The sequence below is a fragment of the Mercenaria mercenaria genome, chromosome 15 (genome assembly GCF_021730395.1).
Source record: "Mercenaria mercenaria strain notata chromosome 15, MADL_Memer_1, whole genome shotgun sequence".
In the NCBI taxonomy this organism is placed as follows: domain Eukaryota; kingdom Metazoa; phylum Mollusca; class Bivalvia; order Venerida; family Veneridae; genus Mercenaria; species Mercenaria mercenaria.
In genome coordinates this window covers 46,491,349-46,519,233 of record NC_069375.1, presented here as the reverse complement: position 1 = coordinate 46,519,233, position 27,885 = coordinate 46,491,349, and the positions used below count along the sequence as shown (strand labels likewise).

Sequence of the window (27,885 nt, the reverse complement as noted above, 5' to 3'; positions counted from 1 at the left end):
TGAGGCTACACATTTGGTTTCCCAATCTTCCATGTGGGCCTCAGAATATATACATAATATACATGATGTACAGATGATAAAACATTCAACAATACAATGATACACAAGATTTACATAAATTACGAAAAACAAAACCAAAGAACAATTACATAGTACAATTACATATATAGAAAAACATATGTATATTTTTTACATTACTACTATCATACAAACTGAAAAATAATAGCAGACTCGGTGTGCTTGAGTCTGTTCATGAGAGGTAATGAAATGTGGAACATCTCTCACGCTCCCTAGCACCGGTTTAAGCGAAACTCTATTACACATATGTTGAATGAACTCGATGATCCCAAAGGACCAGAAAATGTAACAACACTGAACAATAAAGCACATAATGTTAGAATAGTATCAAATTTAGATTGATTGATCCAATGCCTTTCAGACTTAGTAAAGTTCTAAAAATGTATGGCGTCCTCATGACCAATTAAATTTGAATATACTGCACAATATCTCCCTGTATAAATAGTAGTCTCCCTTAACATTATCCCACTTGATAACATTGACCTCTATTTATCAAGTGCGGAAATTGTTTTTCTCAGGTAAGTAAAATTCACGAGATTGCTGCATATTTTACACATATTTAGGTAATTAAACGTGTAAAATAATGTTATATTAATTTACAAATGTATAGATTTCAATAGGAATCAGAGCTTGAGAATATATTTTCGAAATTTCATGTCAAAATGTGGTTTCGTTTCCGTATTATTTTGTATTACGTAATTCTTTTATTCTAGGGAGATGTTGGAGCTCCCTATTCAACTTTCTCATGTTGGATTTTTCAATAAACAGATGTTTACATTTCATTTGTAAAAGGTTATGTATTTCCAAATCTACATGCTCTTTGTCTAATGAAGTAATATTCGGGAAGTGATACATATTACTTCGAGTATGATTTATCTTTTTTATTTGCACAGGAGTGTCGTAACTGCACACAATACAGTTGCACCTGCCTTAGCGACATCTGCATTAACCTAACTTTCCAAATAGACGTTTTGTTTTAGTTTCATCTTTTCTTAAACAGCCAACTGCTTAATACATGTTTAATTGAATAACTGACCCCAGTTTTCATGAGATTTGAGGATTCATATATGCCCAACTTCGTTTTAAAAGAATCTGTATAATTCACTTAATATTTTTGTTTGTTTGTTTGTTTGTTTGTTGCTGAAAGCAGCACAATATTTGGATTAAGGGATAACACACAGTTTTGAAAACTTGCTGTGATAGTTCCCAAGAAAGAAAACAAATTAAAGAATTGCACTAGCAGTTTTGGGTAAAACTTGGAAACATTATGTGAATAGGACAATCGTCTGTACTGAGAAATAACTAGTACATAGCAATATGTCATAAAATTTACACCCTGACAAAATATATAGAATCTGATTCCTTTATCTTTATAGGTATAATCAAGTCAGACTAGCCATTCTGAATGCTGTACTTCTGACAATTCGTTTGGACCAGACAGCAGCTTATCAACACATTATAGCTATAATGGTAGGTACAGAACCTTACATGTTTTAAAGAAAGGCATGTGTCTTTAAATGTTATATTTAAAAACTGGTTATTTTTCAGCATGACTTCTTTGTTCGGTTTAATTCTTTCAATAAATATGTTATCGTTGTTATGCAAAGTGGCCGTATTTTTCTGGATTTGTTGATTTTCGCTGCAGAAAATAAATGTCCCGAGAAAAAACTTAATTGCTAGTATTTTTTTTTATTTAAGTTGGAAATAATGGCAGCAAATGTTAAAATCAATATATCATCCAACAAGAAAGCAATAACAGAAGCCGAAGCATCTTGAGTGAAGACAATTTTAAACTTTAAAGGAATTGTGAAAAAATATGAGTTTGTATATTAAACTAGTTAAACTTGTTATACTTAGCATTTTTTATTATACACTCTTGTTTATTTATGGAGAAGAAAATTGTAGGTATTGTTTAGAAACTCCTGCCTTTAATAATACAACTTAGGTAAACATTTACTTTTGAACATCTTGAGAACATGATCAGTTTATCCCAACAAAGTTCAAGCATCAATTTTAATTATTGGAGCTAGGACGTGTTCTACCGTTATAGATCAATTATAGTACGGCAGGACAGGGATGTAATCATTGCTCAAATTTCAAACACATTAGTTCTAAATAATGATACAAAGATTGAGCTCAGTGACAGTTCAAAGGCAGTTTACTCGATTTATTTCCAGCAACTCATTAAGGAAATTAATTGATACTGACCTTAGAGAGTCCATAAAATTCACATTATTGTTATTTTTTTTTATATTTTTGTTTTGAGGGAGAGGGGGTTGGGGGTTGGGGGGTAAAATGGAGAGGGATCACTGTCGAACAAAGAAAAAAGTAATTAACGCGATTTCATTGGAATTCTAAAATAGTTGTAGAAGTGTTTAAAATATCCGATGAGTTGAGATTTTTGAAACCAATAAAAGATTGGACCATGGTTCGATTTTGTCCACCTTTCTCCTATGAGTGGTTAACAGGTAATGTAACGGAACTTAAGTTATCAGAGAAAGTTCTATACACCCTGTACCTTTAGAAAGAGAATTTTAAATAAATTTCATAAAAGAAAAAAAATTCTAATGGGGATCATACCTACATGTTAAGCAAGCCACATTCTACAATCTGCTGGCATGTATGGGGTCTTTAGTCAAGTTTTATAGCTGGCTTATTTTAAAGTTCCAAATGCCTTTTTGTCTCTTGTTTCAGAAGTTTCCCTATTTAAAATACCAATGCTTCATAGCAAATCTGTTGTTTGAGATCTACTGAATTTGAACATTTACATTTTACCGCTGTGGAATGATGAGATTTTGAGTTCTCTTTTTTACCATTAATTTTACTTCCTGTGTTCGCCTCTAAAGTCGAAAGGCGAACACACGACCAATCAGCAGTTTTAGACCTTTCGTGCTTTCGTTACTTCGACATTTCGCCTCGCCAACACGAGCACACGAAATGGCAGAAATCGGCCACCATAACATCTATATAGAATAAGTGAATTGCATATAGGCACTGTCGGACTTCTTTCCACTCTTTGGCATCCTCTCTCTTTTGACAATAAGTACGTTTTCGTGCCCGTCTTACTTTTGGCTGCCAGAATCATAAGGCGGTGTCCGTTTATTGTATGTTCCGGCTTGTTTGTGTGCGTGTGTGCGCTTTTGCGTCTGTGTGTCTTGGGCTGTTCTTTACAGTGTTGCTGTGCCTTACTTGTCTGTTTGTTTTTCTATGTAAGTAAGTTGTGTGTGTTTGTGTTTGTCTATTTGCGCTGCTGTACGTTGTAGGGTAACTGTGATTAAAGAACGTAGCATTCCCTTTTGAATATTCATCCTTGTTCCGCTTTCCCTTTAAACCTCCATCCCTTTTCCACCCGCTATCCGTACCACCCCATTTTTTCTATATTTTGCATAAAATTAATATGCACTTGTTGGATTTTTTAAACAACCCGTCTTTAATATTTTTTCCATTGCGGCTTCTTTATGTTGTGGGCCTACTTTGCAAATGCGTGGCTCTGAGGCTGTGTTTGTTGTGCTCTGTGCTACCGATTCCGAGAAATCTATTCTTACCTATTATCTTTTCAATTTGTTTAGCCTATGGAATCCTGGCATGGATAAAATGGTTAATCTTTTAGCTAAAAAAGTAAATAAAAATCTTTTTCTCATGCACTGCTCGATCTGTAACATCATTATAAGGTACCTTCCAGGTCTTATTCAAATGGGGGCAGTTTGCTCCTTTAAGGGGCCGCTAGAGCTAAAATCAGATGTGCCTTTAAACGACTTCATGTCATGATTTCTATACGGATCTTCGTCAAACTTAGTCTGAGGCATCACTTTAACGTTCTCTCCCAATTTGATTAAAATTGGAACATTTAGTCCTTTAAGATGCTGCAAGAACTAAAATCAGAAATATCTTTAAACGACTTTTTCTCATGAAAAGCTTGATTGATATTCAGCAAACTTGGTATGTAGCATCATTATAAGGTCCTCCATCAATATTATGCAAATGTGGGCAGTCGGTCTCTTTTAAGGGTCGCCAGAGCTAAAATTAGTTGCTAGATGGATCTACATCAAACTTGGTCTGTGGTCATTATAACGTCCTCTCCCAATGTTGTTCAAATTGGGGCACTTTGTCCCTTTTAGGGGCTGGTAGAGCTAAATTTAGAAATATCTTTAAACGACTTCTTTACATGAACCGCTGAATCAAACATGCTCTGTAGCATCATTATAAGGTCCTCTCTGACTTTAGTACAAATTCAGTCTGTCTCTTTTAGCGGTAGCAGGTGCTAAAATGTTAGAATTGACATAAAAGACTTCTTTTAATGAACTGCTAGATAGATCTTCATCAACCTTTGTATCATCATGATAAGGTCCTCTCCCAGCGTTATTCAGATTGAGGCACTTTGGTCCCTTTAAGAGCCATTAGAAATACTGTTAAATGACTTCCTCTCATGAACTAATAGATAATTTAAGGGGCTACTAGATTTAAAAATAGTTATATCATTAAACGACTTCTTGTAATTAACGGCTTAATAGGGCGTCATCACACTCGGTTTGTAGTATCGTTACAATTGGTCTTCTTTTTTTCCCCTTTTAATGAATACCAGAGCTTAAATTAGAAAGTTATCAACAACGTCCTTACATGAAATTTGTCCTACTGCTTGCGCATGTTTTGGCGTCAAAGGAAAACGTAGAAAATACCTTTAAATACTAGTAACATTTTTAATGAACTGCTTAAAAGTATTTTCACTAGCCTGTGAAAAAGCAAGGTCAGATGGTCAAGGTCCTGGTCAGGTGAACGAATAAGGCTTATGTGGGCCTCTGGTTAAATTTAAGTTGGAAAGAATGACGGAAAATGTAAATATCTCTTCACACAAAAAAATACTATTATAATAATACAAGGAAATCCTAAGTGTATGACGAAGAAAATTGGGCGTATTGTTTGGAAACCCTGCAATGGGAGACCAACTCCAACTCGTTTTATTGCAACTTAGGCAACATTTTAGCTATGAACATTTTTCCACAAAATTTAAGCCCCATTTTTAATCACTTGTTTCAGTACTTATTCACTGGCAGCGGTTGTTGATTAAATTCAGTATCATAGAACAGATATGTATATAATATTTCCTTCTAATTTCAAGTACATTAGTTATAAATAATGGTATAAATATCGAGCTCTATGAACTGAATAACAAAACCAGTGCTTCTCGCAATAATGACCATAGAGGATCCGTAAAATTCATATACATTCCTTTAACTCAATGTCTGACAAAAATACTTATTTCTCTGAAGCTGTTTCTTTTGAATTTTAGAGATGCTGAAATAAATGTTTAAATTTCAATAGAAGGAAAGGAGTAATAATTAAAAACAGCCTCTATACTTTTGAAGAAATTAAATTAAAGAGGTCTTCGGCACAACAGTCCACCTTTTGCCTTTTGTGATTAAACAATTTTTAAAGAGAGCAGATCAATTGTTGGCGATTATACTTATGTGAAAAAAAGAAGTCACATCCCACAATAAGCTGGCATATATGGGTATCGATGTTTACTTTCAGTTAATTTTGTTTCGTCAAGTATTATTTCAATTGGTCATTTGATAAAGAATTTCAAAAAGAGAGGTTATGTGTCTATGTTCGGGTTTTTCAGCAACTGTTCGGTCATATTAACGACGGTGTCTAGTTGTAGCAGTCAGCATAATGCCCAACTTGATAGTGCTGCCTCACTGGAAATCACCCCGAAGACACGTGACATGATATCCCAGCCAATCAAATTATACTGACACCGGGCTGAAAAGTACTAGAACTACCCTCTTAATGTTGAGTGCCACGCGATGGAGCTACCAGTACCATTTTCAAGACCTTTTATGACGCAGCCAGTCAGGGAGCGAACTCACGAATATCCGTACTCGAAGCGGGCACTCTACCACTAGACTAATACGGAATGCATTTTATGTATTTAAATATATATATTTAGTGAATTGCTTATTGGTACGATGAACTTCTTTCAACTCGGTTACACTTTGCCGTTTTCTTCATCATTTTTCATAATGTTTATTTACTCATAACACTGGACACGCAATTTATATGTTTACAATTTCCTTTAATATATATATCGGCCATTGTTATTTTTATGCCCCCCTTTGAAAAAGGAGGGGTATATTGTTTTGCAGATGTCGGTCGGTCGGTCGGTCGGAATGTAGACCAATCCGTTTCCGGATGATAACTCAAGAACGCTTGGGCCTAGGATCATGAAAGTTGATAGGGAGGTTGGTCATCACCAGCAGATGACCCCTATTGATTTTGAGGTCTGTATGTCAAAGGTCAAGGTCACAGTGACCCTGAATAGTAAAACGGTTTCCGGATGATAACTCAAGAACACTTGGGCCTAGGATCATGAAAGTTGATAGGGAGGTTGGAAATGACCAGCAGATGATCCCTATTGATTTTGAGGTCAGTATGTTAAAGGTCAAGGTCACAGTGACCCTGAATAGTAAAACGGTTTCCGGATGATAACTCAAGAACACTTGGGCCTAGGATCATGAAAGTTGATAGGGAGGTTGGTAATGACCAGCAGATGACCCCTATTGATTTTAAGGTCAGTATATTAAAGGTCAAGGTTACATTGGCCAGGAACAGTTAAATGGTTTCTGATCTTCTTGTCCAAAACCATAGGGCCTAGGGCTTTGATATTTGGTATGTAGCAAAATCTAGTGGTCCTCTACCAAGATTGTTCAGATTATTTCCCTGGTGTCAAATATGGCCCCACCCCTAGGGTCACATGGTTTATATAGACTTATATAGGAAAAAACTTTGAAAAACCTCTTGTCCAAAACCACAGGGCCTAGGGCTTTGATATTTTGTATATGACATCATCTAGTGGTCCTCTACTAAGATTATTCAAATTATTCCCCTAGGGTCAAATATGGCTCCGCCGTTGGGGTCACATAGTTTGCATATACTTATATAGGGAAAAACTTTGAAAATCTTCTTGTCCAAACCACAAAGACTATGGCTTTGGTAATTTGTAATGTAGCATCATTTAGTGGTTCTCTACCAAGTTTGTTCAAGTTATCCCTCTCGGGTCAAATATGGCCCCGCCCCAGAGGTCATATGGTTCATATAGACTTATACAGGGAAAAACTTAGAATCTTCATGTCCATAACTTACATCATTCAAATTTGAACCACATGTATAGTTTTGAGTGGCAAGATGAACCTTGACATGAGTTGACCTTGATCTTGACCTAGTGACCTACTTTCACATTTCTGTACCTACAGCCTTCAAATTTGGAACACATGCGTAGGTTTGTGTACTGAAAAAAAAAATTGACCTTGTTACTGACCTAGTGACCTACTTCCACATTTTTGAAGGTACAGGCTTCAAATTTGGACCACATGCATAGTTTTTTGTTCCAAAATAAAATTTGACCTTGATTTTGATCTAGTGACCTACTTTCACATTTCTCAAGCTACAGCCTTTAAATTTGAACCACAAGCATAGTTTTGTGTACTGAAAAGAACTTTGATCTTGAGATTGACCTAGTGACCTACTTTCACATTTCTGAAGGTACAGGCTTCAAATTTGGACCACTTGCATAGTTTTGTGTTCCGAAATGGAATTTGTGTTTACAGTGAGCATATAGTTTCTGTTCCTTGTGCAATTACTGAATGCATCAAGGGGGGCATTTCGTGTTCGACGAGCTCTTGTTTAATGATTCATTTATTTATTATAACTGCTTCAGTTCTGCTAAAAAGAAAATACCATGGTCAACTTAGCAGATCCTCTGTACAGAAATTGGGTGAAGGGTTCATTGGGACTGAAGTACTTGAAACAAGGTCTCCAATGTCCCGTGGATCGCCTTGTTCAGAAGCAACATAAAAAACTTCTTCGCGAGGTTGAAAAGAAAACAGGGTTCCCTGCCGTCAACTGCACAGAGTGCACGCTAGACAATCTCCTTCCAGAGCATACGAGAAAAAAATGCATTCAAAGATACAAGTCTAAATGTTTCTGTAATCAACAACAAGCTGGGCGTAGAAAATGCCCAAATAATTTCTGCAGTTTTTTTTATGATCTGATTATTCTTGCCCATGATGAGAGAAATCCAACTTGGTCAAACACTGACCCAAGACGGTGGTACAGTGATCATTGGTCTTTTGCACAGTGCTATGTGTCAACAAGTGGGTATTTGGATAAACCTTCAGCCACAGAGACAGACGCAGCTGGTCTTCTTTCAGTCGTTCTCAATAACATAGAGATTAGAGATACTGTTGACAATGTTGATAATTTCAAACAAGTAAGTGATATAGCCTAAACAGTTGTTAAATTGTGTATTTGTAATTAGGAAAATTGAAACATTTGATAAATTGGTAATTATCTGTATTATTCATTAAGAACGATTTGACATGGGGACAGTGTATTGTTTTAGTTATACACAGCGTGGCAATTATAATGGACCTGATAAAAGTGTTAAAAACGTTAAAAAGTGTATGTCAGCAATAATATTTCATTCTAGGCATTGTGACGCCAAAGCTTTCTTCTAAATATTTTAAATGCATATTTTTGGCAATTACCATTTATAAATCTAATGGTACATCAACTGATCAAATTTAAATTTCTTACACATTTAGAGATAAAATCTTAAAATCGTTATCAAATCAAATATTACAGGTCATCATCTAATTTATTTTACAATCTCTATCCATTTTTCTAAAGAAAAAGATGAACATACAAGTAGTGCTTAACAATTATAGACATAATATGGGTATTTTTGTGATGAGGCAGCAGAATAAATAAAACTGTACCACAGCATCAGTCGACCTTTTTTGAAATATCATTTACAACATATTTGTCAAAACGCTTCAAAACGTACATCGAGGGCACGTGTTTCACGTCTCCTTAAAGACGCTCGCTACAGTTTCGTATTTTTTTCTCAATACTAGATTTTGATCAAATGTTTTATATTAAAAGATCATGTTATGATGTATTGAAAAATGAAATAAAAATACTAGGTCACCAGCTTTATTTCAATTTAATTTACCCCTAGATATGGTGCTATTTTAAACATTTTTCAAAATTTCTGTAATCATAAAATATCTTTCAGTGAAGTACAATAATTAGCATAAATTTGATTATCTAAGCATTTTTATAACGGAAAACAATATATCTATTTGAAACATGCTCTAAAGAACATGATTTTGTAAAGAAAAGAATACTTGTTCAGCAGACCCAAGGGCTATTTTTGCATGTTTGTCAGTTTCTGCTATTTTATCGAGTTTCACATAATAGAATTTAATCAAACTCTGCACATACCTTTGGTTATGTCTGCCTAATCTAAAACGAAAAGAAAATTGATAGGTCACCATATTAGATTTCGCTTAAATCAAATTACAACGAGGTCGGGTGTGACGGGCATTTATACAACGCAGGTTGGTACGAAATACTCTTTCAGTGTTTGAGCAAATGACTTAGAAATATATATATAAAATTTTCAAACGGCAGATTTCTTAATAAGCGGATTTATGGTGTTTCTGAAGCATTTTGATGGCATAGAACGATGAAAGTTTCCGCCCTTTTTTAACAAAACCTATAGTTTACGAATGTAAGGTACGGGTACAGTACGGGATTAGAAACAGCTGTGACTCAATGCAGAGTTTGAGCGCTGGTATAAATAACAGACTCCAGTATATGTCGGATTGAAGCAATTTGAACTAAAAGTACTTTAAATGTTTATATTTTGTAACCATGGCGATACTTACCCTAACCTTTAGTCAGTATATTATATATTTTGTACATTAAATGCATAAGAACATACAATAATTTGCGAATTTTTGCCGTACGCGACATTAGATAATTACTTCCGAGCATGCGCAGAAGACCGCACCAAGTCTGCATAGAGCTACATCACAAGCAAATTGGCACGGTGTTGGGGTAAATATCTACCCGTCCAGAAAAACTCTAGCGAGTGCCTTTAAGCGTATATTAAGTAAATTTCAATCGCAGTATCCACTGATCGAAACATATCTGACATCCTATCAATATTTCGACAATATCTTTCAAAACATGTATGACAATTTTCTCACATTTTAAACAATATGTTGTCAGTAACATGTAAATATTTCAAAGACATCGAATAATGAATGCTATGGTATAATTCTATTTAGTTTACGTCCTCAAATCAATTTTAAGAAGTCACAATAATACACGTCAATATCTAGAATTATAAACTATTCTAACACGACCAGCAATTAACCTACATACATGTAGAGCAAAATCTATCTCGGGTTATTCTGAAATAAACCAGTCGGTTGTAATGACGTCATCCGACCCAGGCCGTAAAAAGTAGTTACCATTTTTTCTAACACTGTTGATACTAGTATGTCGTGTTAGAATCGAAATAATAAGTTCCCAAGTATGATTTATCGTAGAATAACCCGAGGTTTTCATTCTTAGGCAAACAATATATCACTCAAGCCTACGGCCTTCGTGATATATTCTTCCGCATAAGAACTAAAACTCGGGTTATTGTACGATAAACCACATTTGGGAACTTACTATTTCTTAATCAAATGTCGTTATACGGCAGGAAAATTGCTTCACCATCGTATTTTTCATATTTGATGAAATATTAGAGTAAGTACAAATTTAATATCTACACCTCAGTATCCTAATAAATGATATTTGTTCGTGGAGAAGTTCTATGTACAACTGTATTTTTGAAACATTTTAAAAATTGGTAGAATCGTAAAATGAATAAAGTGATGTCTTCACAATATTCAATTTTGTTGAAACCTTAATATAATCTGGATAAATGCGATGGACATTTCAAGAATTTAATTTGAAATTTTGAAAGATATTGCCAAATATATCGAGAGGCATTAGAAGATTGGTGTATTTCATTTCATGTCAAACCATATATTAACATGAATTGACTGTATCTTTAACTGTCTTGTCTTGTACTCTTTAATCATGATAAAGATAAGTTTTTACTGGCCGTTAAATGTTAAACTTAATAAACACAATAAAAACTAAAGATGTTAATATCAAACAAACATATATTTCTTAATTTCTGTAACTTTGAGTTATGTCAAAGAAACAATTTTACTAAATTTGTATGAAGTATTAGCAGTATACTATATAAAACATATGTCTAATAGCGTTGTTTATTTAATACCTACTTTAAATTCCAGGCACGTGATTGTCGTAACGATCTCATGCATTCTACCAATTTTGAGGTCCAGGGTGTTCAGTTGGAACGATATATTGATACAATGATTCAAGTCCTTAAGGATGCGACCTTATTAGCGCAAGAGTCAGAAGCTAACGCTGCTGTAGAGGAACTAAATAAGGTAAAACATGAATTCTTGGTTTAATGTATGACCCCGACGCTGAAGACTGCCCTCTCGATCTACACATGCAAACTAAACTATATCCCAGTCGTTCTTGATGTCTAAGAACACAGCTATAATTATCAGAATTATCCAAAATGTTTGCAACAGTCTCTGAGTCTCTGTTATTTTAGAGCTTTAAAATATGAAACTAAATGTTGATCTTTGACCACCTGCTATGTCCAGAGTCACAGGTTCATATCATAGTTTAATTTATGATTATTTTATGATACATGTATATGTTAAAGTTTGTGCAGTATATATGTAATCTGTTGTGCACATGAGTAAGCATTTTTGATTTTATACAAAAAAGAGAAAATATTTAATTTGTTACTGATCTGATCAGGTTCATTGTTTAATAATTTCCTTTTCTTCACAGCTGAAAGAAAATCACTTAATAATTACTACTGAAGATATCACAAGTGTCCTGGAACATGTTATTGAAGAGAACACGAGAAGAGCTCAATCTGAAATTGAAAAGAGTAAACAAGTTATTCAAACATGTATAGAAAGGTTGAAAACCCTAAAGGACTCGATATCTACAGTGGAGAGTACATGCATCAGTTCAATAATGCAGGCAAAGAATAACGCTATTGTCAATATCAATGATACTGCAAGTTCTGCTCAAAATCAATTAATTGCAGTGGCAAGTAGTCAAGAGAAAGAAATGGTGACTAGAGCAAAGCATCAACTTTATTGCCAGACTGGTGTTAATGAACGGAGACTTGCGAAAAGAGCAAAACAGTTTGAAAAAGAAATGACCCGGAAAGCAAAAAGGTTTCGCTCGGACATTGCCGAGGCCGCAAGTAAAGAGGTTATAAACATACAGACATCAAGCACAGGGAGTGACAATGTACAGTCTTATTCTACTGAAAAATACGAACAGATGAAAACAGGTAGGCTGTTAAAGCAGATATAATAAGCATATATGTTAAAATTTTACATTATGAAATACATTAAAAGTAGGTTTGGTATCAAGGATATATATGCGTGTGTGTATAAAAATCCACTTAAACTGCTATTTGGTATGAAGGGTGTTGCATATTATTACCAACCGAGCGTTCCTTTATTCAGCTTGGTTACATTCCTTGCTTCCAAAGAATGTTTAAAGAATATATTAATTTTCAAAATATTAGTCATTAAGTGCCGCGTGGTGGCCGTAAAAAAGTCACCCCTTACTTAGACACTGCGTTATTACATTGTATATTTTCTGGTCCTTTGGAATCATGGTGTCCATTCAATATATGTTTATGATACAGTTCGCTCAAACCAGTTCTAGAGGGTATGAGAGGTGTTTCACATTTCATTATGTCTCATGTACAGACGGACTTAGTCAAACAGAGTCTACCATTATTCTGCCTGGTTGCGTTCATTACTTTCAAATGATGTTCTTATAGATTTATTTAACTGTTATAACAGCAGATTTTATGTTCTATTTTCTGGTCCTTTGGAATTATGGAGTTTATCCGATATACATGTACATGTATGAGTTACACTTGATCCCGTGCTAGGAAGCGTTAGTGGTGTTGTACATTCTATTACCTCTCATTAACAGACACGTTCTTGAAAACCGTTTGCATTTTATGCTTCCAGAGGATCTTCGTATAGACTTTATTTCGTATCTTCATTTCTTTTACTGAAATTGCTTTTACAGAAATTAATGGTTGCAAAAATTTCATTCACCTGTACGTATTATTTGATTTCTATATGAAAAAGCGTCTGTGACACCTTTGAATTGATAACGAAAATAAATATTCTATTCTTCACCTGCTTTCAGAAATATTTAATACCACTTTTACTTTTTTGATTACTAAAACACATTTCATGAAGCATCCTAAGTGCGAATCAACGCCTCAACTCCAGCAGCAGATGAATTTACATCATTTTCAGGGTGTGATGTTGATATACCTGTATTATGAATATAGTCCATATGGAGTGAGGCTATCACTTATAATGATGATTTATAAATATCATTTTTATTCGTCGATAGTAATGCAAACAGTATCGTTCAATTATAATTTTACGTACAACGATTAAGTATGTTATGAACTGAACAGAACTAAACATTAAACAAAAGACTCAAAATAAGTTTTCTTTTGAACGTATATTCCTGGTATCGGTATATGTTCAAAAAGATTTATATGTATTTCTATTACTGTAGAGTTCACAAATCGAACGAGAGAATACAGTGCGATCCACGCCAATCCATATGATTTTCTGTTTTTTATTTCAGATTTACGGTCTGATTTGATTACATTCTATCGAAAAAGACATAGTTCACTGCCACTGTCTCCACTTCAAGAAGAGCAAGATGCTCCGCTCATTGATTTCTATGTATCACCAACGTTGAAAGCTGTACACGGCAAAACGAGAGGGACAGAAGACAAAAGCACAGTATCATACTCGGGTGTATTTACTCATGATTCGAGAAAGTGCATGGATATATATTTGACGTCACCCGCTGGAACAGGAAAGACTGCCTTTACCAAACGTATGGCTATTACATGGTGTCAAGCTCAACAACCTACAGATGATTTCAAGGAATATTTTTCAGAGTTTCAAACAGACATTGATGTTATGAAAACATTTCCATTCCTTTTTCTTATTATGTTAAGGGACGTCGGAAAAGAACACTGTGACGTTGACTCAATGATTCGTAATGAAATTCTCACAGACTTGTCTGGAAAGTACACAGATGAGTTTATGATACGCCTACTTCGGGATGAAAAAGTTGTGACCATTCTTGATGGTCTAGATGAGTGGTCACACACAACCGCGGATAATGCAATATGCAAAAAGATATCGGATATTCCACACAGAAAAGCAAGAGAAAATTGCACCATTTTAACAACGACAATATCTTGGAAGTTTGATGTGTTGCGAATATCATCTAGCCAGATGGATCATAAAATCGAAATTTTACCACTTGACAGAGTAGATTCTGAATGCTTAGTGAAACGAGCTACTAACTATTTAAATAGCAAATACAAGGAGGAAAAATGTTATGAAGACTTTAGGGAAATAAGTGAAAAGAAACCTTTAGATAGACTTATATATATTCCCTTGATTTTGATGCAATTACTTTGTTTGTGGTATGACGGGGAACCAATCGGTCAGTCTCTTTGTCAAATTTTCACCAACATTTTAGAATTCTTGTTCAAAAGAGCTGTTAAAAAGTCGCCAAGAATTGGAAGTAGCTCGACTCATAGAAGGACTGTTCATTTACAGCTTCCAAAATGCTTTGAACAAACGGTACTCTGTAAGGAACATGAGCAGCTTCTTTTATCTCTAGGAAAGTTGGCTTTCAAGCGATTGTTTTGTGCCGATCGAAGTTCAATGTTAGCATTTGACTACATCGATGCAGAAAATATCTTATCCAAACAGGACTTAAATGTTGCATTAGAAACCGGGATCTTAACAGGGAATAAGGTACAAACTTTAACCTCCAGACGTTACGTTTTATCATTTATTCACAAAACATACCAGGAATTTCTGGCAGCTTTATATATTTCTGCATGCGACGTGTTCCCAACTGAAATATTTACTTTCTGCGAATCCGTCACTAGGCTTCTTGATATATCCTACATGTTTGTGTTTCTTAGTGGATTAAACGGATCGAAAATGAACGAAATGTGCCCTGCCATTACTGATGTTATCTCCGACGATATTGAAAAGTACAGACGAACATATAAAATTAAATCTCCTATAAAACAAATACAGCGTATCTTTATTGATTGCTTTGACGAAAACAATAAATGCGGAGGTCAAGGACTTCAACTTCCTCTTGCGGATATTCTAGTTGACGACTGGTGTGACGACTTTGATAAATTAAATGCACATTTATTAAGGGATGAGTTAAGAAATATAAAATCATTACATCTTGCATGCTTTCCGGAAAATGACATTTCAGCACTTCTAAAGAAATTGCAGACTCTGTATAATTTACAAAAGTTAAGTGTACATTATGCAGATCCCCGTGAAGTAGACAGTATGATAAAGGGGTCCTCTGAAACATTAAGCGTGCTCAATATTCACCATGTTGAACGACTAAGTGACAAAACGTTAAATACGTTAACCCATATTGAAAACCTACATGCCCTGTCATTAAAGGGAATAAAACTAACCTGTATACAAATATCAAAGCTTTATGCGTGCATTTCTCGATGTACTTTTATGAAAGAGCTGAGGTTAGAGAAACTTTCATGTCCAGATGACTTTGATGTATTGCCTTGTCTGAATTTAACTGACCTTACGAAGCTTGAGATATTGAGAATAGTAAACCTACCAGCGAGCATTGAAATATCTCAAAGGAATGTGTCTTGTCTAAAAGAAGTAAAATGTGATATCTCTGTAGATTTTAGATTCCTTTTAGGTTCAAAACAACTACAAATGTTGCATATCACTGGGTGCACTGATTATGGAAAGGCTGATAATCTGGATCATCTTACCAAGGTATTACTGCAGTTGCCATCTTTGAAAAATCTAAAAATTAAACACTGTTCCCTGAAGAAACTGCATTTTGAACGATGTTCTAAACATCTTGAATTGATCGAGCTTAAATTTGTCAAAATGAGCAGTGCATCATTTAAAAAAACTGTTCTCTCACTGACACACCTGCCACAAGCTATTCAGGTGCGTTTAATAGCAGCTCATACATGTATGTCCAAGGCTACTGAAGAATATTTCAGAAAGTCGAAACTTTTTCTTGTGTACGGGATAATACCTGTGGTCATATTGAAGAAGAGTATAACGTAAACTATACAGCAACCAAAACAGGCAACATGAATTTTCATTTGTTATTCATACAAGGAATTCATTACAAGACTTTTCCAATTGATAAAAAACCTCTGTTTAGAATTGAGCTAAAACTTCATGTGGCACAGAAAAAAATGATTGTGTAATTTGAGCAAAATCTACCACTAGTATTAATATCGTATTAAGAAGAAACTTTTAAAAGGATATCTTTTGTTGAATGTTGTACCTTTTATTTATCTTTTCCGAAATTTAAAGCAGGCTGTTTGTTATAAAAGCACAAACTTCGCCGGTTTATATTTCTTATTCATACCATCAGATACTTTGAAACCATCATGGAGGCTAATTTTCATAGATCACATGGTTGTATAAATCCCAACGAAAGAGCAAACATTTTATTCATTTACTTTGACAAGTGGAAATGCATTAATTCTTATCCCCACGAAAAAGTCATTTTGAGCGATACCAAGAAATTGTATTACCACGAAATTAAATGATTTCACAGTAATTGTTTTATTTTTAACCAATTTATGACTATTGAAGGCTACTGATGATCAAACAGAGTAGATAAAATATTAAACAATTGTTTGGATACATCTAAAGTTACGTGGGTCTGATAACATTATTACTTTTATGGCTATAAAAATCTTTCTTATCGTCTGAAAACATTTTGTTGATTACTTTCAATATTTTGGAATAATTTGCAATATTTATAGATCTACAATACAATATATGCAATGAATGTAGTCGATTTTTTATGAACGATCACTTACATAATTTACATATTTTTTTTATTCACTAAACATGCGAGACATACAAGATATTCTCTCGAAATAATTTTACTCATCCTATGTTAATGTTTTCAGCACCAGTTATGTCAAATAATAACACATAGTATTGCAATGAAAAAAATAATCCCTGACGTACCCCATTTCCATCGTGGTAAATTACATATAGACGATAAACCACAAGAAAGCCTTTATTGATTTCATTTTGACATGCTCACTGAAATATTTCAAATAAAATATTTCCGAGCAGTACTGAGCCTGACGTAATGTGGCAATTTGAAGTCATTTATATTATGTTTTGAAAAATGATAACTCAATATTATTTTACATGCACTATATAATATTTGTTTTAACTCTGGTACTTTACCATCTATTTGGAGCAAATGCATCATAACTCCAATACCTAAGTCTTCTACAACATCTAAGAGACCTTCGTTCATACAAAAAATAGCTGTATCCCCTGCTATGTACAAGATGTTTTGTTTTATATTAAATGATAGACTGACTTCTTGGTGAAATGTAAATGACAAGATTGTGGATGAACAGAATGGCTTTAGGAAGTATCGTAGTACGGTTGATCAGATATCGTCCCTTACGTCAATTATTGAGACTCGTAAGGCTCTCGGGAAATCGACGTTCTGTGCGTTCATTGATTTTTCGTAAGGCGTACGATTCAATCAATCGTCATAAGCTTTGGCAGCGTCTTTCAGATATTGGAGTGTCCGGAAAATTGTTTTCTGGTCATTGTAATCATCCACATACTCTTGCGTTAGAGCCAATAATCTACATACAGATTGGTTTGATGTAACGTGCGGGTTGAGACAAGGTTGTGTTCTTTCGCCACCTTAATCTGTATATAAATGACCTTGCTACATATATAAAAGCTTTGATACTATTGATAACTATTTGATACTATTGGTAACTATTGATAATGAGAAAGTTTGCCTACTTATGTATGCTGATGACATAGTTCTTATGGCAGAGTCAGCCAATGATTTGCAACTTTTATTGAATGCCTAACATGATTGGTGTGGTACAAATGATATGACTATCAATGTTAACAAAAGTAATGTTGTGCATTTTAGAAAACAATCTGTTCAGAGGTCTTCTTTCAATTTTATGTGTGGTAATCAAACATTAGATATAGTTGATAGATACACTTACCTTGGTTTAGTATTAAATTAATTTTTAGATTATAGTATTACTGCCAAGGCTGTGGCACAAAGCGCTGGTCGTGCTCCAGGCTTACTTATTGCTAAAAGTTAATTGGCAGGCGGTTTCCCACATGATGTTTTCAAGAAATTATATGATTCATTGGTGCGGCCTGTTATTGAGTATGGTTCTAGCATTTGGGGCTTCAAGGCCCGCTCATGTATAAACACAGTCCAGAATAGGACAAGGCGCTTTTTCTGGGAGTAGGCAAGTACTCACCTACTATGGGTTTATATGGTGAGCTGGCTTGGGATCCTCCGCAGGTCCGTCAGTTAGTCTCTGTTTACCGGCTTTTGGTGCGTCTTTCCCGCGCCAATGAATCTCGTTTGAATAAACGAGTTGCGCTTTGGTCTATGGCCTTGGCTGGCAGACTGGCAGTCGTTGTAAGAACTGGGTTTTTTATGTTTGTCGGAAAATACATGATACTGGTATGTTAAATACATGTATAAATTCACCAATTATGTCTTCCAATGTACAGAAACTTAAAGATCTTGCTATGTGTAAATTTAAACAAGATTAGTTAACAAAAATAAATAGTAATACTGGTCCTTCTAGAAATGGTGGTAACAAACTTCGTACTTATTGCACTTTTAAATCAGAATATGTTGCAGAAAAATATTGTTCAATGATTTTACCGCCTTCACATAGATCAGCATTTTGTAAATTTAGACTAGATGTTGCTCCTCTCAGAATAGAAACTGGGCGCTATGAAGGTCTCAGATATAATGATAGAATTTGTCCTTTCTGTAATGATGTCGAAACGGAAATGCATGTGCTGTTGCAATGTGAGGTATATAGTGATTTAAGTTATGCCTTGTTCAGCAAAGCTTGTGATATTGATGAAAATTTTATATCACTGACTGATAATGATAAAATTAAGTTTATATTTTCCAACCATGATGTTATAAGGGTTAGTGCCAAAACCTGTTTTAATATACTTAATAGGAGAATGTGTTTTCTTTGTAAATAATGTCCGTTGTATTTTACTTAAAATACATTATTTTTACCATTTCGGTAGAATATTACTGTTAATCTGTTCATTTCAGATCTGATCTGAGGTGATACTTGATTTCTTAATTCCATTTTTTTTTCTATCGCATTAGTGCATAACTTCCTTGTCAGTGTCTTAATTTTAGAATTCTTTTATGGCAGATTTTAGTCTTGATTAGAAGTGATAGTCTACATTTTATCATGTAGATATTAATACTCAATCATATTGTTGTAATGTACAATATGATTGAGATTATGTAGTCTCTTGTAGTTCTTTGTAACTATATATTAAGTAAGGTGTCATTGATATGTTAAACTGTTTTATTGTTTGATTTGATGTCTATTACAAATCTTTAAATACTGTATTGGCCATGCATGTATTTTATTGAATTTGTTTCATGTATTGTATGTAAGCATGTGATAGAATAGACAATAAACTTTAATAAACTAAACTAAACTTTATAAGTGACGTCATGATGCTCTCTTACTGGTCAGCGTGTCAGCCTTTGTTTATCGCATCTTGATTTTTTCTTTGTTTAACAGGCAATTAAATCGAACCTATTAGAATGTCAGGCTAAGGTTTTTGGAGCTTGGTTCAGGCACATCTTGTTGAATGAAAAATACATTCAACCAAAATTTTAAAGCTACTCTTCAAGGGTTAAAAAGATTAGGACTGGAAACGAAATTCGGGGCTCAATTATTTCCTTTAAGTAAGGACCTCTGTCTTACCATATGCATGGAACGCACCTAGCGATGACAACTTTAATTTACATTAACCTGTAGCTTTGGCTTTGGAACATGTTGGAATTTATATACCAATAACTCTCCAGGGGTGTTAATGACATCGATTCTTCTCTACGTTCTTATAAATGTTTGTCTTCATGTTTACTTTGTCCATTGTTAAGCATGTACACATCCTCATACATATGAACAGTGCTTAACTGCTGCGGTTAGATTTGAAGTGAATGGCTGCTTTCTTGGGAAATGGCTTTTCCTGAAGGATTTTATCATTGTTCTTTTTTCATTCGAAAAACAACAAAAAACAACAAAACACCAATTTTAATGTCTGGAATTAATACAGTACAGACTCTCCAGAGCGGCACTCTCTTAAGCAAAAACCTCTCTATAACAACATCCTCAAAATACTATCAAATTACCTCTCAAGAAAAGCAACCTCTATATAACAGTCAATACATGTATTTGTATCTCGCAAAGGGTGTTGCTCTATAGAGGTTGCACCAGTTGTATTATGATAATTTTGACTTAGAACAAAATTTAAAATTTAAACAGTACTGTAATAAAAGTGAGTTAAATCAAATTATTTGTCGCTGATACTAAAATGGTACCTCATGTAGTAGTAAATACCTTTTTATGTTCTATAAATCCTATTATAGGACTATATAGAACATAAAAATGATTTAGTTACTAGCACCTGCGGTTCTCCCAGTCTAAGCAGTATACATACGTCACTCACTACGTGTTCCTTTGATAAATATCTGACAAGAAACTTTACACTACTATTAGCAAAGCAGTTTTGAACATCAACTTAGTGCCGATACTTTCCTAATATTGTTTGTTTGCCAGTTGCCGACTGACACAAAATTGTCTCTATTTAATGTTCGGGACATATAAATATAACTGTTTTATTTACAAGTTTCCTTCTTTAAGTCACTATGACTTTAATTAATAGCAGCTATTGCTTAACTTCTGAAATAGGCCGTGAAAATGTAAGGATGAATTTATTATTATCTGTAATGTAACTTCAGACATATATTTTATTATCATTTCGAAAAGGTTAATAAACATGGAGCAGACACGGTCTTGTGACAGACGAACGACTGGACCAGCACTATTCCCTCACTTCATCTAAAGAAACATCAGTATGATACAATGCAAACATCCGTGATTAACTAGAAACACGTGCGGGTACTTTGGACTGGACGTCATTTTCAAACCGTTATCAACTAAACATTCGCAAGTTAATTGTTTTAGTCTATCTGCTCAGCGATTCAAAGTGTTTTGATTAAAAAAAAATGCCGTATCGGGAAGTATTGCGCGCACATTCTCTTGATGTGCATTAGCGCCCCTAAACATGGCGCAAGATCAAATATTTTAATTGGGTTGATTCTTTTATGTAAACCGTAATTAACGTATAGAAATCAATACAATACAATACCCTTTTTTATGTCATGGACAATTTACGATGCTTATAGTACACAATAAACGTTGAAACATCTAATATGCATCATAAGAACTATCAGAAGCTTTACAAGGGACGTAACTTAGACCTGTTTTTATTTTTAATCCATATTTATAAATTACACCTTGGAAAATATTAGACATCTACATTACGTACGATTATTCGCGGAGGACTGTGTCTTCCACCATGATTTTTTTTTTTACAAAATAAGACTGTTTAAAACTATAAAAAGATATTGCAACAAGACCCGTTCCATTTACCTATTAAACAAAGACGGTTGAAAACTGTGTACTGTTTTACAACTTTTCACTGTTCTGACGTCACAATTATTATGTCATAGCGTCTAATGGCAGAGCGGCGCGGAGAAAACGAAACGAACAAAAAGCAGACATATAGATCTATTTAATAGATGGCGTCAAGGATGTACTTTAAAATCCTTGGTGACGTGTTAGAATCGATATAATATATCTCGTTTAGTGATTTGCTCTTGAATAAAATCATTGTTTGTCGTTCAGATGCGTATTATTGTATCACTTGGGATGCGCCTTCGTGTTATAATTTCTTCGCATCTGAACTTCAAACAATGTTTTTATTCAGTGACAAATCACTGAATGAGATGTATTATTTCTTAATTAATAAATTAGGCGAATGAGCAACGGCCTATGGAATGAGATTTCAACTTGCAAATGGGACATGATTGTCCTATCAAGAAATCAACTTTTACCCATCAGTATTGCTTAAATATAAAATACACCAATGGAACTACAATATGCATGTATTAACTTCAATAAGCATTCGTATGATCTCAACTAAAAAAACACAGTTTGGAAATTGCTCGTAAAACAGCTTTCAGAACTTCAATTGTTTTTGAAAATACATGCTTGTCAAAGATTGAGCAACTGTAAATTAAGGTTAAATAATATTGCTTCTGTCTCTGGAAATCACTTTAAAATTATTGTCAGACTTAACGGATTGATGTGCTCAGCCCAATACAATACAGGATTGAAACTCAATATATCTTTACCTAAACCAGTGCAAGTAGAATTCCGAAGATGCAGTGAGCATATTCATTATTGGATGAATAGTCCAAAACATATTTGATGTATAACCGCGTATAACAATCATAACCATCAATATCAGGGTGAAAAGGAGTCTGTTTCCCGTCTTTCTGTAGTGTAAAACTATTTTACCAATTTGATTAAGAGCCATGTAATCCAGACCAGATGAAAATACATGCTGATCCCTACCAAATCAAACGTAAGGATATGCAGGTCTTGTCAAAATAGTCCAAATATAAATACTCCTATTCTTTCTTCCTTTCCTCGTGCCCTTTCAAAATAGCACCTTGTTCTGTTTTACTCTACTGCGTTTCAGTATGCACGTGTAGCATTCTGTCGAAATCGGCGTGTTCCTATATCGTATGCTAGATGAAAATGGCGACGTGACAATTTTATGACTCGAAAAGAGACATTGAAAAAATAGCTAAAACGAGTAAATTCATAGGGCTGTATTTAATGAAGTTAGCTTTCTAACATTAATGTTAACACCCGTTTTTCTTTTTCTGTTTTTTCTATAGTAGCGCTCTAACAGGTCTTTGGGAATATTAGTCTTTGAAAATGTAGTGTTCTAGAAAATGACGAAATAACGTTGTTCGTAATTTTTACATGCCCTAAGCATTGCGAAATGTTGCCAATTTCACTTGGGAAATGGTTACTTTTTGCTCCGACTTTGTCATAAACTCCATCTGCTAAATCTCGAACTTTAAATGAAAATCTAATTCTAACACGATCCGATTCATTTTCCTATTAGACAAAGAAGGCAGAAAACAGTGAAATCACTGTTCTGACGTCACAATTATTACGTCATGGCGTCTAACGGCATAGCGGCGCGCTGGAAAAGAAACCGATTGAAAATAGGCAAATTTTTAATGAATGTCGTCAAGGATGTACTTTAAAATTCTTGGTAACGTGTTAGAATTGAAATAATATATCTCATTTAGTGATTTGCTCTTGAATAAATCATTGTTTGTCGTTCAGATGCGAAGGAATTATTTCACTCGGGCTGCGCTGCGGGATATTTTTCTGCTGATATAGATCTATATAATTATAAGCTACAGCTAAAAGTTTACAGCGTAACACTTTATATTATCTAGTAAGTATAGATCATGACAAAAAGAACTAATAATAAAAAACCACCAGTTCAGTTTTTAACGTTTCTTTTCTAAATATATCTCTTAGATGCACTGTGACCCCTACTGTACATTGTTTTTCTTTCCATTTTGAAGCATTTTGTGTGTCGTTAAAATAGCAAAATATTTTTATTTTTAAATTCTTAACAGCAGAATATGTTAGGTGTTTTAGTTTTAAATACATTTTCCACTGAAAAATAAGTGGGTCGGGTAATTATGCCAATATGTAAAACTGAAAGAGATTTGTAGGTGATACTTTAATTAATTATTAATTAATAGCGCATGCCCAGGGGGAAGAACCGGAAAAAAAATCGTCCGAGGAAAAATTAAAATTTCGTTGTGTTAAAGACATTATTTGGACTATTTAAACATTTCCCACATTAACTATTACATTTATTTATCGATAAAACAACGTGATGTGTAATATGAGCAGCTAAATTCTTAGTTTTCGGCAGGTAAAATATCAGGTCATTTCCGCGTGAATAAATCCAAGATGGCGGCGCCCATAACCATCGGCGTAACATTCGTCATTGTGGCGAACTTCGTCTTATTCAGCGCACAAAGTCAGCCAACAGACCAACATGAGTATATAAATCAACTTCCGGATGAGAGTAACACACAGTTACAACATCCATACTCGTTAGGATTACTGAAAACATTGTATAATCTTAGAAAACATCTTTTGTATTTTAAAAAGCATGGAAAGAACTCCAAGTCTGAAAAAATTTCTGTTAACATCTTGTACCTAACATTACTCCTGAGTGGAGACGTAGAAATAAACCCAGGCCCAAACAGTATATATCCTTGTGGCTTCTGTGAAATCCCAGTAACCTGGGATCATAAACGTGCTGTTTGTTGTGATGACTGTGATATTTGGTATCACTCTACATGTTTAGAATACAGTGCAAACCGATTCGAACTTTTGCAACACAGTAATGTTTCCTGGATATGTTGTAAGTGTCAGAACCAGAATATTGATAGTTTTACATTTCATTCTTTTGAACTTGAATTATCGAACTCTTATAGTGTGTTATCAAACAGCTGTTTATCATCAATACCATCGATTGACTCATCTTTTAGTCCAACCACATTTAGTAGTCCAAAATTACATGTAGCTAGAACCAAATCGAGACTAAATACATTATCATCAACATCATCAATTCAAACCAACAACACAGAGACACATGGCTTGCAACAAAAAAGGAATAACATCCGAACTGTGGTAATGAACTGTCAAAGCATAAAAAATAAACGCCATGAGTTACATGCAACTACTGAGTACATTAAACCTGACATCATCATAGGGAATGAATCCTGGCTAGCCCCGGAACATACCAACAGTGAAATCTTTCCAGACGGTTTCAATAACATGGTTTATCGTAAGGACCGCAACAAAAACGGTGGAGGTGTATTTATTTCTGTTAAGGATGGCTACACAACTAGTGAGATAAATAAAAACAACGCTAACTGTGAAATTGTTTGGACAGAAATACAATCTAAAAATGAAAAATCGATCATCATAGGATCCTTCTACCGTCCACCCAACACAGGACTAGAAACATTAAAAGAACTTCGGCAATCTATAGAAAACTTACCCAAAAATTCAAGTGAGAAAACTATAATACTTGCTGGTGACTTTAACCTACCACACATAAACTGGGAAAACAATACTATCAGACCAGGAGGAAATCAATTACAACTACACCAAGAACTTCTAGATATAGCAGACGATTTCAGTCTACAACAAATGCAGATGAATCCAACCCGCCAAGATAATGTTCTGGACCTTTATCTTACAAACAATCCATCACTTGTAAAATCGTGCAATTCAATACCCGGAATTTCCGATCATGACATGTTGGTTATTGATTCAGAACTAAAACCTGTGTACAACAAAACAAAACGTAGAAAAGTCTACATTTATAAGCGGGCGGACATGAATACCATCAAAGAGAAAATGACAAAATTAAGTGACAATATAATAAATACAGATATTACCACACCAGTTGAAGATGTCTGGAACAAACTAAAAACTGGTATATTTGATATCATGGAAAGTAACATACCTTCAAAGTTGACATCAGGCAAGCAAAATCTACCATGGATAAATAATAAACTGAAAAAAATGATCAAAAAGAAACATAAACTGTATTATAAAGCCAGACAATCAAAGAAAAAAGAAGACTGGAACAAATATAGAACCCACAAAAGATTTACACAGAAATCCCTTAGACAAGCTCACTGGGAGCATGTAAACACCATCCTGGAAAACTCGCTAGACAATGGCAATCGCAAACCCTTCTGGAAATACATTAAGGCTAAAAAGAAGGATAACATTGGAGTGGCTCCAATCAAAGATAAAGGACAGTTATACTCAGATAGCCAGACCAAAGCTGAACTTTTGAATAAACAATTTAAATCTGTTTTCACGCAAGAAAGTGCAAACGAAGAACCCCCGATAATACAAGGAAAGAAACACCCAAGAATTCCAAAGCTTGACATAACAACAAATGGAGTCGAAAAACTATTATTAGGGTTGAACACCAACAAAGCCAGTGGACCTGATGGACTTCCAAACAAGATATTGAAAACTTGTGCAAAAGAACTAGCACCAGCAATCACCAACATATTCGACCGTAGCCTAGAAAGTGGGACTCTACCCAACGACTGGCGAAACGCGAACGTTGCTCCAATATTTAAAAAAGGAAATAAACACGAACCAAGTAATTATAGACCAGTTTCGCTCACCAGTGTATGCTGTAAATTGTTAGAACACATAATATGCAAACATATTCTGAAACATCTAGAAAACAACAGAATACTCACACATCTACAACATGGATTCAGATCTGGCCATTCGTGCGAAAGCCAGCTTATTATTACCATACATGACATCATGAAAAATTACGACTCCAAAGTTCAAACCGATTTACTCATTTTAGACTTTAGTAAAGCTTTCGACACCGTACCTCACAGGAAACTATTACACAAACTAAACCATTATGGTATTGATGGTCCTTTACTCAAGTGGCTTTCATCTTTTTTGATGGAGAGGAAACAGAGAGTAACAGTTGAAGGAGAATATTCTACATCCGTAACAGTCGATTCCGGAGTGCCCCAAGGGACTGTCCTTGGGCCTCTATTATTTCTCATCCACATAAATGACTTACCTGAAGCTGTCGCATCACAAGTCAGACTATTCGCTGACGATTGTCTTTTATATCGCAAAATACACTCTATACAAGACCAACTACAACTCCAAAAAGATCTTATATCATTAGAAACTTGGGCCGCTAAATGGGGAATGAAATTTAATGCCAAAAAGTGCTACAAAATGACGATTCATAGAGGTACAAACCCAAAATCTAATATATACTCATTGGACAACCACCTTCTAGAACAAGTTAGTGAAAATCCATATCTTGGACTGCTAATCAGTGAAAACCTTAAGTGGTCAGCACATATCAACAAAATCACAAACCGGGCTACTTCAACACTAGGATTTCTTCGTCGCAATCTCAAACACTGTTCTAAGACTCTCAAAGAAACTGCCTACACTTCATTAATTCGCTCTGTTCTAGAATACAGCTGTACCGTTTTTGACCCTTACCACCAAAAAGACATTGATAGACTTGAATCAGTACAGCGTAGAGCTGCTCGTTTTGTTTATAATAACTACAGCAGAACCTCAAGTGTTACTGATATGATCAAAAATCTAGACTGGAAACCTCTACACGAACGCAGAAGAGAACAACGACTTATACTCATGTACAAGATTGTTAATGACCTGATAGCAATTCCTGCCGAAATACATATCACAAAGAATAAAGGCAAAACTAGATCATCTACCTCAAACAAAATCATAGTATATAGCTGCAAATCTGACACGTTTAAATACTCATTTATACCACGGACTATCTTAGATTGGAATAATCTTAGTGAGAAGTGCACTACAGCAACATCCTTAGAGACATTTAAGGGAGAGCTCTTTGGGCAAAGAGGCTCCCAGTGCGAGTAGGCGTAGTACCGTCCCCCCTGGGCAATATATTCATTTAGTGAAGTCTAGCCCAGTATTCTACAGATACAGATACAGAGAATTAAATATGATTTCACCTTGTATTCTTCAAGCTCACAGAGTATGAAAAACTTCTTAACTATAGAAAAAAAAAGATCCTATCCTTCAGTAAATTTGATAAAAAAACTTTCTAACTAAACTGGGAAAAATCAATCAAACTTTACATTACAACATAGTTAAATACGATTATTGTTTTAGTTTGTTTTATATGTCACGGCAAGCCTTTTTTTTTGCAGCACGGATTT

The 27,885-nt window shown here is 34.6% G+C and overlaps 1 protein-coding gene across 1 annotated transcript; it reads left to right on the top strand.

Moving 5' to 3' along the window:
- The first annotated feature begins 546 nt into the window (after nt 1-546).
- On the top strand, nt 547-16,394 carry LOC128549070 (uncharacterized). Its single transcript, XM_053525170.1, has 6 exons — nt 547-596; nt 1,455-1,548; nt 7,793-8,344; nt 11,238-11,396; nt 11,815-12,331; nt 13,669-16,394. Exons 3-6 carry the CDS (start codon nt 7,814-7,816, stop codon nt 16,188-16,190), a joined length of 3,729 nt encoding a protein of 1,242 aa, XP_053381145.1. The 5' UTR covers nt 547-596; nt 1,455-1,548; nt 7,793-7,813; the 3' UTR covers nt 16,191-16,394.
- Nucleotides 16,395-27,885: the final 11,491 nt, after the last annotated feature.

What these genes read in the sequence shown, in the direction of transcription:
- LOC128549070 (XM_053525170.1), top strand. Translation starts at nt 7,814, where the DNA reads ATGGTCAACTTAGCAGATCCTCTGTACAGAAATTGGGTGAAGGGTTCA. An exon ending in ATGTTGATAATTTCAAACAA is followed by an intron (nt 8,345 to 11,237) that starts GTAAGTGATATA and finishes TTTAAATTCCAG; the next exon opens with GCACGTGATTGTCGTAACGA. An exon ending in ATACGAACAGATGAAAACAG is followed by an intron (nt 12,332 to 13,668) that starts GTAGGCTGTTAA and finishes TTTTTATTTCAG; the next exon opens with ATTTACGGTCTGATTTGATT.